The sequence below is a fragment of the Castor canadensis genome, chromosome 15 (genome assembly GCF_047511655.1).
Source record: "Castor canadensis chromosome 15, mCasCan1.hap1v2, whole genome shotgun sequence".
NCBI lineage: Eukaryota > Metazoa > Chordata > Mammalia > Rodentia > Castoridae > Castor > Castor canadensis.
The window spans coordinates 212545-229198 of record NC_133400.1 but is presented as its reverse complement, the minus strand read 5'-3'; the positions used below and the strand labels follow the sequence as shown (position 1 = coordinate 229198).

The window sequence follows — 16654 nt, the reverse complement described above, 5'->3', positions numbered from 1 at the left end:
CACTCCTTTCCTCTCTGCTGCATTACAGGACAGGAGAGGGATGGGTAAAGACCTCCAGATGGGAAGGGACAGAACTTAACTTCTGAGATTTCTATTACAAAATGGCAATTATTAACTGTGATGTATATTGAATGGAAACCTGCATGACACTTTTCACCTTGCACATTAAGAACATCTGAAGTTGCTCTTTACCAACAACTCCCAACCTTAAGAGAAGATTTCCACTGAAAAGCTTTCTACGCTGCCAGACACACATCACATGGCCAGCTGACACTCGTTTTATCTAGGCATAGCTGGTGCTTGTTTTGCAATTACTAGGAACACAGGGTAGACCACCTCTTTCATTCAACCTGTGTAAACTCAGAAATCCTGAGGGCAGCCCATGCAGCATAGGGCCTGTCCTCACAGCTTCTCCTCCCTGCCCCACTGTCACACAGCATCTGAGGGACAGCACGGCTCCCTGCTACACTGTCACATACAGCATGTGAGGGGCAGTGCAGTTGAAATGCCTTTGGGAGAAATGTCATCCCACATGCTCCAGAGGAGAACCCAGCGAAAGATTTTAGGGCCAAATGTTTGAGTCAGAGAAAGGAGAATTGGACCAGAGACTGCAGGGTAGTCCGATGCAATGTCACCTCTGCAATGTCCCCAGCTGAGGTCAAATCCTCATACAGTCCCATGTTCTCCACAGAAACCTTGAGAAGAGAAGAAGGATGTGAACACGAAGATGGGCATTGGTCACTCTCAGGCAGGTTAGTGAAGTGGTCAGACTTGCCTTGAGGTCAGCCAGTCGCGTCTTGGCCAGTGAGATGTAGTCTGTAAGGAGAGTGCGATACTTGCTCGGGACCAGTGGTGGGTGGAGAATGTGCACCTGGGGAAAGAGCACAGTATGGAGATGGTGGCCCATGAGCTGATCCTGCATCTCTTCAGGGATGGCAGCAACACACAATGGGTACAGTGATGCTGAGTACAGACAGCCATTAGCTTGCATGGGACCTAACTCACAAAATCGAAACCCACAGCAGAAAGGCTGTCCCCCAAGCAGAAAGCTAAGAAGGAATTACACAGCAGTCGTCCTATGAGCACCAAGAAGTGGGAGGGAAGCCAGGGATATGGACTGCCAGGCCCAACAGCCAGGCCTTGTTGGTACGCCAGCAGCTCCACACCACGGACCTGGCAACTTCATGGCCAGATGGGCATAACCCTAACCTAACCCTCTGGGGACAAAGGACACAGCACAACCACAGGACAGCACATTGACAATGATTCTAGTCTGTGATGCTGGAGATGATGATGTCAATGGAAAGGACTCTTGTGTTTTCTGCACTGTGTTCACAAGGAAGTGAGAGCAGGTGCCAGGTGCAAGGAAAGGCCAGGCTGTTGTATCCTGCAGTGACGCTTGAGCACCGAAGACAGGAAAGGCAGAGAACTCCCAGGCAGGAAGGACAGGTAGAATGTGGGTAAGGGTCTTTACACGTGACTCCATGCCTCTTGACAACATGTCACAGGCCCAGGACAGGGATCAGCCAGGAAGGCCACTGGTGACCAGATCCCTCACCCAAGTGGTGGGGGCTACGATACTAAAAGGAGCTCAAGACAGAGGTGGGGGTGGCGGTTACAACTCTACTATGAGGCACCTGCTTGCCTTAAAGGATGACTAGCACAGCCACAAATATAGCAGTGTATAGGAGGGACAAAGATTTGCAACTTGGAATGGGTGTGGGGAGGCCCATTTCCACCTTCCCTGATGATGGGAGCACAGCCATTCACTCTTCTCACACATCCCCACAATCTCCCTGGAATGCTATGCAAACTTCTTAATACAGATAGAATCTGAGAATCAGGTACCTAGCCCCCAAAACCACTGGGAATGGTTATTTGACAAACATAGAAAAGAAGTTATACCAAGGGTCTCACTGTTTCCCAGGTCACCTGGAACTCTTGGGCTCCAGTGATTCTCCCACCTAGCCTCCCAAGTAACTGGGACAACTACAGGTGCCCAGGTGGCTAGGCCACCATGCCTAGCTCAACACATTTTTTTAATCAAAAACTTAATAGGAACTTATGAAAAACTCAAACAGTAGACTTGTGTAAAGTCCTGTTTCTTTTTTCTTCACCGGAAGTAATGACCACTGGCAGATTAGGGTATCTCCTTCCAGATTCTTCTCTTGAATATATAAAAATGTATGATTTTAAAAAGCAAAATGAGGTCCTACTGCACTCACTACTCTGCCACTTGCTCCTCCTTCACAGGGTCTTTCCAGCCCCCTGGACTGCCCATCCTCTGAGCAGCTGTGAGATCCCTCATTGCAGGCTGCTATAATTCACTCCCCCCTTGGGTGAACAAGGACATGCTCCTGACCATCTGAGCTTGCTCACTGCTTGTCCACACTGGGTGCAACCTGAGCTGCCTGCGGAAGGGAGGAGGTCATCCTGGATCAGAGCAATCTGCAGAAGGCTGGGGGGAGCTCCCCTCATCAAGGAGAGCACACATGGAAAGCCCCATGAACTGCAGATGCTGCAGGTAGCTTCTCACCTTCAAGTACTGGGGAGCCTCCCAGGGCACAAGATCGGTCAGGAACTTGAAGAGGAAGACCAGCGCCTTCTTGCTGCAGTGGTGGTAGCCACGTGTGCTCCCAAAGGAGGCCTGGAGAGAGAGAAAGCAGGAGCTGCTCAGTGTGCCCGCTAAGGACCGTGCCATCAGTACTGGCTAGGCAGATACCATCTATCTCAAACAGAAAACTGCTACTGAAAAAAAGAAAAAGGAATCTGTATTCACAGACTTAAAGATGTCACAACCGTAACAGAGATGGGCAAACATCTATTCAAAGGTGTAGAAAACAGCAGCTGGGAATCCTGTGCTCCTCTGGGGCAGTCTGTCAACCATCTTGACGACAGCTCTTCACTCAGCAAATACATCATTTCATCAGTCAGCAACCTGACTTTCCTGAACACTCATGTCCCAAACACATCACTGGCAAGGCTGCTGCAGGAGACGTGGACAAGGAAAGAGGCCCAGGATGCTTCCTCTCAGGACACTGAAGTCACAGATCAGAAGAGAACAAGTGTGAGGCAAGGAGGTCCGAGGCATCCCTGCCAGGATGCTGCGACGGGGGCCGAGGCCAAGGCTGGGGCAAGTCAGGGGAGAGTTTAAATTGGGTTGGCTCTGAGTACACTGTAAATTAACTTGCAAGAGAACGTACATTCAGGACTGAGTATGCAGCTTAGTGGAAAAGCCCTGCCTATCATGAACAAGGCCCTGAGTTCTATCCCCCGCCTCTGCTAGAACATACATACATGAAAGCTGCACAACTTACCCCCAAACCAAACTCCTGCTACACTGGTCACACGTAAAAGTGCAACACACCTGTGGGAACCTGGATAAGTCACTCTCCAGCATCAGCAAACACCACTGCAAGGTGACTGAGGCCTCACCTTGGGCTTTTGGAAGTGCAAACTTTGTGAAGACCAGACAATTCTTTTGCATGTTCCTGTAGTGCAGGCACTAAATGCTGTTAGACAAAAGGGGGAAATGCTTATCTCACCATCCTCCATCTATGAGGATAGTGGGGAAAACAGCTAGGAAACAGAAACTGTGCACCAAATACTCAGAAAGAAGCTCAAGACCCATCATTTAAAGACTCAAATGAAACAGACTACTCAGGCCCACATCACCACCCAGCTCCTGCCACTGCCAGAGTAGTAGGATGGACAAGTCAGGATGCCCATGTGAACCACTGTATCTCTAGGCAAGAGAACCTGAGCCTCAGTAACACTCACCACATTGGGGAACACCTGAACCCTCTGCACAGACTCACATGTCATTGGAAGTAAAGCACCCAAAGTGACACACACCTAAACCCGGGGTCACAGCTGCCACTGACACACAGCCCTACAAGGGCAGTTCTCATACAGAAAATCAGATCTAACTACAGAACGCAGCATGCCACCAACTGCATCACTGACTTGAGGGCTCATTAGCAGTCACTGGTACAAAAAATTACATCTAGCTACAGGACATGATAGGCTACAAACTACATCACTGACCTGAGGGCTCAAGTTAGCAACTACTGGTCGATTTACACTAATATTTTTTGAAAATATAGAGTAAGAGTCAGGGCAGTGGCACATGCCTGTAGACCCAGCACTCGGGGATCACTTGAGCCCAGAATCCAAGGCCAACCTGGGTAACATAGTTAGAGCTTGCCTCAAAAATAAAACAGACCTTCAAACATTGAACACACATATATACATCTATCAAAACATATCAAATGTACAGGTACACTGGGTTCATGTTATTTAAATGACATCTCAATAAGATCTATTTCAAAAGGTAAAAGGAAGTGCACACAAAAGCAACATGACACTTCAGAAGTACCCCTCCCAAGGTCTGTCACTGGGGATGAACCAATGTAGACCCTGGGAGACACCTCATCCCTGACCCTAACTATCTGGGTCAGTTCACTAGGAAGGGCACAGACTCTCCCAGCACAGACGCAGCATGCAAATACCAGGAACAGAGGTCAGCGTGGCACCAGTGCTCATGAGTAGGGTGGGTTTGGCACAGACTGTCAGTGCCCCAGTGTGGAACAAGCAGATGGCTCCCATCTTAGCGGGAGCTCCAGGCCAAGTGGGCAGCTAAGAAAAGCCTGAGGACACTGAGAAAGGACTTAAGGGATTGAAGAGCAAAGAGCACAACCAGTCCCACCTACCCTGGCCCCTTGCAGCAGACAGACAAGCTTAGCTAAGCTAGAAGCCACCCTTCCTGGAGGGCCCTACAGGAGCAGAGACAGGTGGTCAGAGGGCTTATAGTGGTTGCTGCCCTCTGAAGAATGGGGAAGTGACTTTCCATTTGACCAAGGTTGGTGCTGGTGGAAAACCCAAAACTTCCACAAAGAATTAGATAGTTTTAAATGGCAAATTTACACATACCCATGAGCAAGAGTAACATATGCCTGACTTTCAAAAATGATGCCCCAAAGACCCTGCCCTGACACAGACCAGGTTCTCACAGCAGCTGGCCAGAGATCCCAGAGGCTTCCCTTCAGGACCATGTACTCAGCAGGTCTGGGACAGTCTCTGGAGACTTTCAAAGCTCTCTCCAGGCAAATCTGATGCCTGCTCAGGTTTGAAAACCACTTCACAAATTATCAGAGAAAGTGGGTAATCTGCTGAAAAAAAGAACAAGGAAACATACAGGGCTCTAAGGACAAGGGGCACACATTTCTGTACTGTGAGGAGAACGGGAGCAGCACTTCCTGCAGAGAAGCATTCTGCTTCCAGTCTTGTCTGTTGGGTCTCTTTTCTTTTAATATGGAATGCTTCACAAATCTGTGTGTCATTTTTATGCAACGGCCATGCTAATCTTCCAGTCTTAGTATACGTGTTGCCAAAGCCAGCACTTTTCCTTTTTTTCCACTGAGACTGGAGTTTGAACACAGGGCTTCACACTTGCAAAGCAAGTGCTCTGATGCTTGAGCCACACCTTCAGTCCATTTTGTTCTGGTTATTTTGGAGATGGGGGTTTCATGAGGTATTTGCTTGGGCTGGCCTTGAAGCAAGATCCTCCCGATCTTAGCCTCCCAAGTAGCTAGGATTACAGATGTGAGCCACTGGTGCCCATGTGCCTAATAGATTTCTTGATCTTAGAAAAGAGAGATGGAGGGTCTACCAAGTAGGTAAGGAAACGGGGGGACATGAAGTCTCAGCTGATGAGCAGAGCACACCTGGAAGGCTGCTGGAGATGCACATGAAAGTCTGTCTGGACCAACCTTGCAAAGCTGACCTGAGTTGTCTCATCCTCATTACTAAGTGCACAGCACGGGATCTCAAAGGTTCCTACACCCAACCCACTGGAAGCATCAATTGGCCAGGTAACTGATTTCCCAGGTAACTCACCTTGAACCAGTCTGCATAGGACAGGAACACAGAGGGGCCCTCCAGTGCAGCCTGTCGCACAATCAGGAATGCAGTGACTATGCTGTCCAGGTGGTAGCTCTCAAAGGCGCAGGCCATCAAACGGGCCACCCAGTCTGTGAGACCAACAGTCAGTAGGCAGATGATGGCAGCTCATAGGCAAAATGTGAGCTCTGCTGGTGAGCCCGTGTCCCAGTTAAGATGATGTGCACACCCAATGCTAGCTTTAAAAAGACTGGGTAATGATCATGCCAAGGACAAATTAATGGAAACTCAAGGAAGGAGCACTTACCCGGTTAGTTAGTGAACACTAACCATCAACAGACAGGGCTCTAGTTTCAAAACAGGCTAACCCTCAAGCGTAGTACACAGCAGCACATGCACACACTCAGAAGCACCATGGGACTCCCACAAAAACACACCTTTAACCAGTTGCTGTGCCTCAGGGAAGCAGATGACCAGAGATGACACGCAGGAGAGCACCCGCTGCCAGTGAACTTCCTGTGTCTCCAGGACTTCCTGCAAACAGCCAACTGACTCCTCTGGACCCAGCATCACAAAGAGCTGAAATGAAAGCACTGGCTCCCTTTAATGCTAAAGTAAACCTTGGTCAGACAGGTGCCGGTCCTTGTCCTCCCCCCTAAGCCTTTGCCCACTGTAGCCACCTGCTACTTCCACCAGAAAGGTGGGGACACAGAGACACAGAAAGTAGCTCCAACAGTGTCCCTGTGGCATCTTTTTCTCTGAAGGGGTCAGCACTGGCTGGGGGGGTATTCTCATCCCAGAGTTGGGGAGCTCTACACAAATGACAAAATCAGTCTCCTAATTCTGGACTATGATCCAGGTGAGAATGGCCATATCCTACTGGAAACCCCTGAACCTTGCGATGGGTGGTGTCCATAAGAATCAGTTCCATGAGGACTTGGCAACAGCACCCAAGACAATTTTAGACCTCAAATCCCAGTGCTCCACAGCGTCAGGGCTAATCCCATCACCAGACACTCACCCTATGGTACAGAGTGGTGAGCAGAGTGTGGGTCTTCACAAAGCTCCACTCTCTCTGCATTTGAACGGCATCAGACACTTGAGGAGAAAAAACAGACAAAAACTTGAAGTCAGCGTTTATCAAAAAGCTGTGTTTTACCTGTAATCCTAGCTATTCAGGAGGCGTAGATGAGGAAGATTGAAGTTTGAAGCCAGCCCTGGCAAATAATTTGCAAGATCCTATCTTGAAAATACTCAGTACAAAAAAAAGCTGGTGGAATGGCTCAAGTGGTAAGAGCATCTGCCTAGCAAGCATGAGGCCCTGAAGTCAAGCCCCAATACTACCAAAACAAAACAAAAACCACTATGTAACTATAAGAAAAGGCTTACAGAGCCTGTAATTCCAGCACCTAGGAGACTGAGGCAAGAGGATTTTGAATTGGTGGCAAGCTTGGGTTACATAGTGAGAATCTGTCTCAAAACAACAACAGAAGTCCATTTAGGTGAAAGAGGACTGGAGGTGTGGTTCAATCAAGCAGTGTAGCACCTGCCTAGCAAGCACAAAGCACTAAGTTCAAACCCAGTATCGCCAAAAAAAAGTTTAAGAAATGTTTTGTTTTCTGTTAAAGATATTTCTATTTTATGACAAGATGAATGATAATGCTTCTGTTCTTCCTTTAATTTTGAATTCCTTTTTTATTTTGGCAGTACTGGGGTTTGAGCTCAGGGCCTCACTCTTGCTAGGCAGGCACTCTACCACCTGAGCTCCTCTGCCAACCCTTTTTGGTTTGTTTTGGCTGAGTGTTTGTCGAGATAAGTCTCACAAACTATTTGCCTGGGCTGGCTTTGAACCATGATCCTCCTGAGTAGTTAGGATTACAAGTGTGAGCCACCAGCACCCAGTAAGGCTGAGCTTAATTTTTGAACTTTTTTTTTTGGTGGGTACTGGAGTTGGAATTTTCCTAGAAGATAATTAGTTTTGTGGAAGATAATATAACATAACACACTGTAATCTATTGAACAATATAGAAGCAGAGCAATAGAGGGGGTTAATTTGATTAAAGCTACCAAGGCAAAACCTCTTTGATCAATCAATATACACTGAAAAAATAAAGGACAGGAAGGTAAAACAGGTCCTGTCTGGGAGTAAGTACCAGTGGGGAGGGTAAAGAGAAGAGTGTGAAGGAGGGAAAATATTTTTGTGAATAAAAATATAATGATGAAAGAATTGTTTCTAAGAAGGCAGGGAGGAGTAAATTTAATCAGGATATATTATAATCCATACAATCACACATGGCTAGGCAAGTACTCTACCACTGGGCACAGCCCAGCCCAGGAAGTTACTTTCCAATGAAAGCGTTTGGTACTGGAGTGTCCCTCACAATCTCAAGGAGTCTCAGAATTCTATCACATCCACATGTCTCACAATCTGCCTAAGAATCTGTGTTGTACTCACCAAAGTATCCTCTACATTGAGCAGAAAACTGCAATCACAGTACTGAGGCCTACCTTTCAGCACAGGGCTGTGAGTGAGAATCTGAGTCAGAGAGTGACTGAAGAACCTCTTGACAGAATCTGTCGAAATTATGCCACAATATACATGTCCACTGAACATGTCAAACCTGCAAATGCAAGAGAAGGTTCTCAGGAAGCACTATCCCTTGCTTTAAGTCTTTTTTTTTTTTTTTAACTTTTATTATATTGTTGTACTGGGGGGGACACTGTGTCATTTACAAATCTTAGTTAAATGCATCCCCTCCATCATTCTCATTTATTCCCCCTCCCATTCTGAAAAGTTTCAAAAGGTCTCATTTTTTTCATTTTCATACTTGAGTACATAATATTTTCACCATATTCATCCTCCTTCACCCTTTCCCACTGATACCAACCCCCAGACAGAACCTGTTTTACCTTCCTGTCCTCCATTTTTGAAAAAAGACATTTTTGTTTAAGGTATCGATTTAGGAAGTTTCATTATGACATTTCCATGTATATATGTATTACATCCTGAATTGGTTCATCCCCTCCATTTTTCTACTTTCTATTTTAGTCTCTTTCTTATGGTGATTTCAACAGATTTAAAAATTCTACGTTCATTCTTGTATACAAAGTTCATCTACCATATTGAAAGTGCTTTCTGGGCCAGGCCACTAAGTCACAGAGGTTAAGTGGAATCCAAGGGAATGTAGTTTCAACAAGAGAAAAACAAAACACTAGAGACAGCCAAGAGTCCAGAGCAGGCAGGAGACAAGATACAGATAAGAAGACACAGCTTAGAAGGGTGCAGCCGCAGGTCACATGGGGCACACGGAAGAAGAAGGCTGGGCAGAGTGCCCTGTGCTCCAGCAGCAAGAGTACCCAGGTCGGTTGTTGCTACCCTGGCAATGTCTGAGGTGCCGTGGATCCAGGGTAGCAGCAGGTCTCCCACACGTACCATCCCCTCACCACCCGGTAAGCTGAGGTCTCCTCCTGCAGTCCAGCAGCCAGAGCATCAAGCGCATCTGACGAGAGAGCACAAGACAGAAAACAAACGTGGGTTACAGGATCGTCTCAGGTACCCCCCCCCCATATGCTCTCCGACAGGCACGGATTTCTAAGGCACAGATCAAGGTCCAGCAAGACATATAAGTACCCTTAGGGCACCAGGGTCAGCAAACTATAAAATTTATGTAAACACGAAGACCTGTAAGCCCTAAGCTAAATTGATGTCATTGTACAGCTCTGGAAATTAAACATAAAACCATGAGGGACCGAGAACCAGAACAAAAGGTGCAGGCAAGTTTACACCAAATTATAGCCATAAACAGGGCCTCCAGAGCTAAGGCTGTGCACAGGAAAACACACAAGAGTGGTGAGATGCTTCAGATGGAAAAGCCCACAGCTGCTGGAACTGCTAACAAGCAACTTACAAATCAGCATTCTCTGTAGTATGGAGGCCGCAGCCTGTCAGAACAGAACACAAACTCCCATCACTCAGCAATTCTCAAGTAGCTGCATGCTTGCAACACAAATTTGTTACGTAGAGTAAAATAAAACTGGCTTCACAAAGAGGTCCACTTTTAAGATTTCTTTTTAGGCCTAGAAATTACTCCAATATTGTGACTCAGTGAAATGTCCCTGTGATACCCATGGGAGGTCTTGGCAGGCCCAGGCCTGGGCTGCAACCTGCTAGCCCTAAAGCCTCTGCTCTCAGGAGCACCTGGTAAGCATGATGCAGGAGGCTGCCTGGGTGCATCTCAGTCCTGCCTTCCCCACCCATCCAGCAAGCACAGGCCTGGGCTCTGAGCTACTGTGCTGAAGACCCTCCCCTGGAAACCTTTGAAAACCAGAAGGCCTGGGGTAAGGAGCCAGTGTAGCCCATTCTCATTTCCTGTTGGGCTCTGGCTCCTAGAGTGACACAGCTCACAAAGCTTACAAACTGGTCCAGAGCTTCCAAAAGGGAATAAAAGCTGGGGGTGGGGACTGCTCTTTAGGCTGCAGGCCATAGCCACAGGAGGCCAATTCTCCACTACCCAGGTTACTTTTCCTCCTACCTGGGGCATCTTTTCAGGCTCCACAGTTCTTGGATCCGGGTTTTCCTGAAATCCCCTCAAAACTAACAGTTGCACAAAATCTGTAAAACCACAAACCCAGAATATTTACATATATATTATGGTCTCCAAACAGCTGTAAATCACACAGGTCAACCACCTCAGAGTGGGTGGGTGTGGGTGTGTGTGGCATGGGGGTGCGGGGCGGGGGGTAGGTTTAGAGCACCTGACCATAGGGGCGACCCTGCAGTTGCTACTGCCCAACTGACTACAGAGTTATTCACCAGCCAGACTTTCCTTCTTACTCTACCTTAGAGGGAAGGGCTCATGAGTCAAGTTTATACCAAGGATTTTTTTCTTGTAACACAAAGAGCTGGATTCAAGGGACATCTATGGATTGTCCCTTCAGCCAGTCCCAACATCAACCATAGAAGGAACTAAAGCATCACATTTCTTTTTTTTTTTTTTTTTTATGAGACCAGCATCTTGCTCAATTGCCTAGGCTGGCCTGGAACTCCTGATTTTCCCAACTGGCCTTATAAGTAGCTGGGATTATGGCTGTGCCCCACCATACCCGGCACAACCATGGAATGAACAGGAAAGGGACTCACGCCATTCTAAAAAAGCAGAATCAGGAAGCCTGAAATTAAAGAGTTTGCTGTTAATCTTCAACTTCACTATCTGAGACAGATCACAGGAATCCCAAGCAGTTCATACCACCACGAAGCTGTTATGCAAACAAACCCACAAACTGCCTGCGTGCAGCATGCATTTCTGTAATTTTTGCTTGTTGGTGCCACTTTTTTTTTTTTTTTTTTTTTTTTGCAGTGCTGGGGTTTGAACTCAGAGCCTTCACCTTGAGCCACTCCACCACCTTTTTTGTGATGGGTTTTTTTCAAGACAGGGTCTCTTGAACTATTTGCCCAGGCTGATTGGCTTCGAATCATGAGATCATGATCCTCCTGATCGCTGCCTCCTGAGTAGCTAGGATTACAGGCGCGAGCCACTCTGGCTGGTGGCTGGTGTCACTCTTTAGAGACTGCAAGCAGTGTAGTCTGTAGCTTGGACAGAAGAAGGGATTAGGGCCACTGGGGAAAACCCACTCCTGCCAATGGGCTGACTTAAAATTGCCAGTCACTCAGGGTAACACAAGCCCACAACAGATCCCAGAGAGGACACCATTCTGAGCCCCAGCCCATGGGTGTGGGCAGATCGCTCTGCCCCCCAGTGTCAAGACAAATCTTCCCTGGGAACCAGCCTGCTGTGAACATACCAGCAAGCATGGCCCTGGCAACACTGTCAGATGGGTAGGATGCTCCTGTCTGCTCACACAGAAGGCACAGGTTCTTGAAGAGCCACGTAGTCACAGCCTGCACATCAGGATGGCTGGGAACACACAAAAGCCCAGGTCACATTCCCATGTCCTACCTCCCTCACCAGCAGTTTTCCCTTAACACTCTCTTCACTAGGAAGTGGGCCAGTCAGGATGAGCTTGCAGCCACCAGAACCTCTGCCCCAAGGATACAAGGAATCCTGCCTTGCAGGGGAGGAAGCCTGCCTGGCTGCTGATGCAGTTACTGTTTGGAGTAGCTCGCTGCTGTGGGGAGCTGACAGTGAAATAATCAAAAACAGGTTCTTTTCAACCAACTGTGCCCACTTACTTTTTTTGCAGTACTGGGGCTTGAACTCGGTCAGGGCCTATACCTTGAGCCACTCCACCAGCCCTTTTTTGTGATGGTTTTTTTCAAGATAGGGTCTCTCAAACTATTTTCCTGGGCTGGTCTTGAACTGCAATCCTCCTGATCTCTGCCTCCTGAGTAGCTAGGATTACAGGTATAATTACAGGTGTAATCCAGTGCCTGGGTCCACTTACTTTTCTATATTGCTTTTGTTTTCTATTTCACTGGTTTCAGTTCTAACTCTTATGGCCTTCTTCCTTTCTTTCTCCTGTTTTTTTTTAAGTACTAGGTTTGAATTCAGGACACTACCACTTGAGTCTCACCCTCAGCAAACCGTACCCCGCCCCTTTGGTCTTAGTTATTTTTCAGCTAGGGTCTCACACTTGCCTGGAGCTGGCCTCAGATTGTGATACTCCTACCTCCTGCATAGCTGGGATTACAGGCATGTACCACTGCACCTGATCCCTTTCCTCTTTTCTTTGGGTTTACTTTGCTTTTTTTCTAATCTTCAAGGTCAAGTTGTTGACTTGAGAAAGTTTTTTCTAAGTACAGGTTCTTAACAGCTATAAATTTCCCCCTAGGCATTTATTTAGTTGCATTCCATAAATTTTATTCATCTTGAGGTGTCTATAATTTCCTTATGATTCTCTGACCCATGGCTCACTCAGAAGTTTGCTGCTTAATTTCCAAAAATTATGCATTTTCCTTTCCAAATTTCCCTCTCTTGCTGACTCCAGTTAAATTTCTTTGTGGTTGGAGAACATATTTTGAACAATTTCAATCCTTTTTTTTTTTTTTTTAATGGTACTGAGGTTTGAACTGAGCTTCCCACTTGTGAGGCAGAAGCTCTACAGCTTGAGCCATGCCTCCAGCCCAACTTTTAAAAATCCCAACATAAGCTGATGTCATGCCATCATCTGGGTTCAGAATGGCAAGTTTAACCATGCTTGAGCTCCCGGAGTAGACCCAAGAATGAGATCTTCTGCTGAGCTTTGGAGGGGCCTGAGGTTCTAAATGCTTCCTATGCAGCCTTGCAATCGATCCTCCTGAGGTACCAGGTGGTGCCATGAATACTTGAGCCTTTCCGAATAAACAGAATAAACTGATGGTTCTCCTCTGACCAATGTGCCAACTCAGGGCAGGACTTCCTCAAGCTCACTAAACCACTCACTACTGGTACATCTGCTCCCTACTTTCCCAAGTTTTGTTTGTTATTCTCTCCTCTACATGTTTCCATCTTTATGGGGTATACCTTTGTGGAAAGCCCTTTTCCTGACTCCAAACAGGATATGTAGCTGCATCTATCCTACCAACCATATTACTTGAATGGTTTTTTTTAGTTTTTAAAACTATCATCACAAGGGCTAGGGTGTGGCTCAAGTGGTAGAGGCCTTGAGTGCAACCCACTGTACTGCCAAAAAAAAAAAAAAAAGAGAGAAAGAGGGGGAGATCTAATAGAAAGAAAACATGCATGATAGGGACTTTCCTCACAGCAAATGTTCTCTTTAAATGATAAAGCAGTTAAACCTACAGGTGATTTTTAACTTCAAAATATAGTTCATACTAGATTATACAGCAAGAGTCATGTAAGTTAAAGGAACAGAGTCATTAGTGTAGTACCTTTCCAGCAGCTCCTGTAGGCTCACAACACTCTGCATATGAAGACGCCACAGGGCTTCAAGCAACAAAGAGTTCTGGAGAAAATGACAGCATGAATCCTCTATAAGTGTGTTTTCTGACAAAACGTGCATTGTACGTTCTGACCCTAGGGTCACTGAAAATTAAAATGGAGTCCCAACACAGCATAAAGGGCATTTGTCATAGGTTCATCATATCTACCTGCCCTCCTGCAGCACACATACTGTCCTTCACTTGTCACAGGCTCACATCCACCTGACCCTCCTGCAGCACACACCCCTCACTGTTCTGCACTTGTCACAGACTCACATCTACCTGGACCTCCTTCAGCACACACACCCGTCCTGCACTTGTCACAGGTCCTCATTCACCTGGCCCTTCTGCAGCAACCCCACCCCCACCCCCAACTGTCCTGCATGAGCACCTCCTCTCCACTTGTTTGTGATAGCCCTGACCTCTTTCCACTGGTCTCTAGGAAGCCACTTCCCATCCTTTCTGCACACTGTAGCCCATACATTTTAAAGCACACACTGAATAAGCCAGTCTCTTCTTTAAGAGCTTCACAAGCTCCACAAGGCTTTCAAACAAGGTTCACTCTTCCACATGGCACATGGCCCTCACTCACTGGCGCCTCTCCCACAAGAAGGACCCTTCCCATTCAGCAAGGATTTTGTGCATTCCCAGTGAACATTGCTCAGGTCACACTGATATTGTCCCCACTGCCTATCATAGTAGGTATGCCCTCCCTTCTTCATCCAGCAAGTTCCTGCTCTCCCCACACTCCATGCCACTCCCAGCTCCCACAGGAAGCTGTTCCTATCAGACGCACATCCTCGAATCTGCGCACACCTATGAACATTACATCAGTGTGATTTGTGTACATCTCATTGCCCTTGTCCCCAGCTAAATGGTAACAAGTGCAAGTGTAGCAGGAAAGGGGGGGAGGACGGAAAAAAAAAAACAGACTGTGTTCTGCTGATGAGACGGGGGAGGGGATGGCAAAGCAGAGATAAAACTCAAAGAATTGAAACATGAAGGTCACATAACACTGGGAAAATGAAATAGCCAATGAAGTCACATGCAGCGAGATATGGATTGAGCTTTGCTTTCTGCTTCTGTAACCTGCTTTCAAGGGTATATAAGGTGAAACCTCTTTGTTTTCGGGGCTCAGTCTTTGGACACAAGTTCGCTGGGTCTGTGCTGGCACAATAAAAGTTGCTTCCTGCTAATCTGCTTCAGCATCCCGTATGTCAGCTCGTAATTTCCCGCAACACAAGGACCATAACAATGCTAACAGATCGAATGGGCTCTATGGTGTACGTAGATAAAAGAATGGAAAAGATCAATGAGCAACTACCTCGCCTCTTCTTTCTTTTGCTGACCCACTTAATACCAAGAGGTAACTGAGCTCTTTGAACTCTTAAAAAATCTTTAAACTAGCTGGGCACCTGTTGGTACTTACACCTGTAATCCTAGCTACTGAGGAGGCAGAGATCAGGAGGATTGAAATTCGAAGCCAGCCCCAGGCAAGTTCTCAAGACCCTGTCAGGAAAAAAACCTACCACAAAAAAGGACTGGTGGAGTAGCTCAGGCAGGTGTGAGGCCCTGAGTTCAAATCCCAGTGCTGCCAAAAAAATCTGTAAACCTGAGTTTTAAAGCTTCAAAAAAAGCTTTAAGTTATATTTTTATAGTGTACTGCACTGGAAAAGCATTCATAATAACATACTCAAGAGCAGAGTATCATGTTTCTGTGATGTGCTCTATTATAATAAACATTACTGACTGTGGTGGGTATCACCAACCGGCTACTGAGGCACCTGCTTCTGCCCTCAGGGGCTTCTGATGGAGCCCCTTTTCTCATGCTCTATAATTAATAATACATTTGGTCAAATTCCTAAGGAAACTCAGGGACCCAAATAACATAACACTACTTGAAAAAAACACAAGGCAGAGTTACAACCTCAAATTTACCTGTACTTTCCATAATTCTTGACAGAAGGAGAGACGGGAGAGCATACTGTGTGCTGATAAATACTGAGCAATCTCTAACAAGGAAGACAGTCTCTTCTGAAAAGATAAAATCTTTATTCAAAATGGGCAAGTTACCTATAGAAATGTCTTCTTTTCCCAAACAGCTTAAAGTCAAAGATATTAAGGGGCTGTTTCTCACTCTTTGCTCTGAGCTAAGCAGCACAGGGTGGCTAGGCTCCACGCAGACCTGCTCCATGCTGCAAGCGAATATCCTGGCTGACAGGATCCCCACAGGAACCCCCAACCTCGAGGCTTGATCCTGCAAAGCAGAGCCTTAAAGACAAAACAAAATCATAGCTTTCCCTGAAAACATGAGAAAAACTTTAACACAGACTTAAGTTTACAATGCCTCATTTTAAGTTATAGCATTACAGGAGGGAGAATAGACACAACAGATGTAAAGGGAAAAACGAAATATAAAATGAAGACAAGCTCATGATCAAACTGGCAGTTCCCAATAGTCAGAGGCAACATACAAACCCAGAGTCAGACACACACCATCATTATGCTTCACCTGACAGCAGCAGATACATCCTGACATATGAATATATGGAGAACTTTATCATCTTTCTTACAAAGGAGAACAATGAGCTGGGAACTCAGCAGGCTCTTTTCATGCCTTTTTTGTTTTTTTTCCCTAGTGCTAGTGATGGAACCCAGGGCCTCGAACACAATGGGCAAGTGTTCTACAACTGAGCTTCACCCTCAGCTCCTTAATTTGTTTTCCTAATTACTTTGGCATCACAGATGAACCTACTCAAGTCCAAAAACTGGGTAGGATTTCCTGATGTGCTGCTGTGCATCTGATGGACAGGAGAGGCCACAGTTGTGCTCAATCCTCAGGGCTGTCAGGTGGAACCAGGATAGCTGGCCCTC

The 16654-nt window shown here is 46.5% G+C and overlaps 1 protein-coding gene across 8 annotated transcripts in view; it reads right to left on the bottom strand.

Annotated features, from left to right (window-relative positions):
• Fanca (FA complementation group A) overlaps positions 1-16654 on the bottom strand; it is a 59227-nt gene that overhangs the window by 29854 nt on the left and 12719 nt on the right. For 6 of the 8 annotated variants that reach the window (XR_012441846.1, XM_074055451.1, XM_074055449.1 and 3 more), the window contains 14 exons: positions 15918-16051; positions 15719-15814; positions 13730-13803; positions 11704-11816; positions 10434-10513; positions 9810-9843; positions 9335-9401; positions 8410-8522; positions 6923-6999; positions 6339-6480; positions 5899-6032; positions 2537-2647; positions 776-871; positions 636-695 (listed from right to left, as the gene is read on the bottom strand). Coding sequence is in view for 7 of the 8 variants with exons in the window: in XM_074055451.1 (XP_073911552.1) it covers positions 636-695; positions 776-871; positions 2537-2647; positions 5899-6032; positions 6339-6480; positions 6923-6999; positions 8410-8522; positions 9335-9401; positions 9810-9843; positions 10434-10513; positions 11704-11816; positions 13730-13803; positions 15719-15814; positions 15918-16051 (1331 nt within the window). In the remaining variant the exon portion in view is untranslated. Of the gene's footprint in view, positions 1-635; positions 696-775; positions 872-2536; positions 2648-5898; positions 6033-6338; positions 6481-6922; positions 7000-8409; positions 8523-9258; positions 9402-9809; positions 9844-10433; positions 10514-11703; positions 11817-13729; positions 13804-15718; positions 15815-15917; positions 16052-16654 lie in introns of those variants that run through there. The other 2 variants (XM_074055452.1, XM_074055453.1) reach the window with 2 other exon arrangements.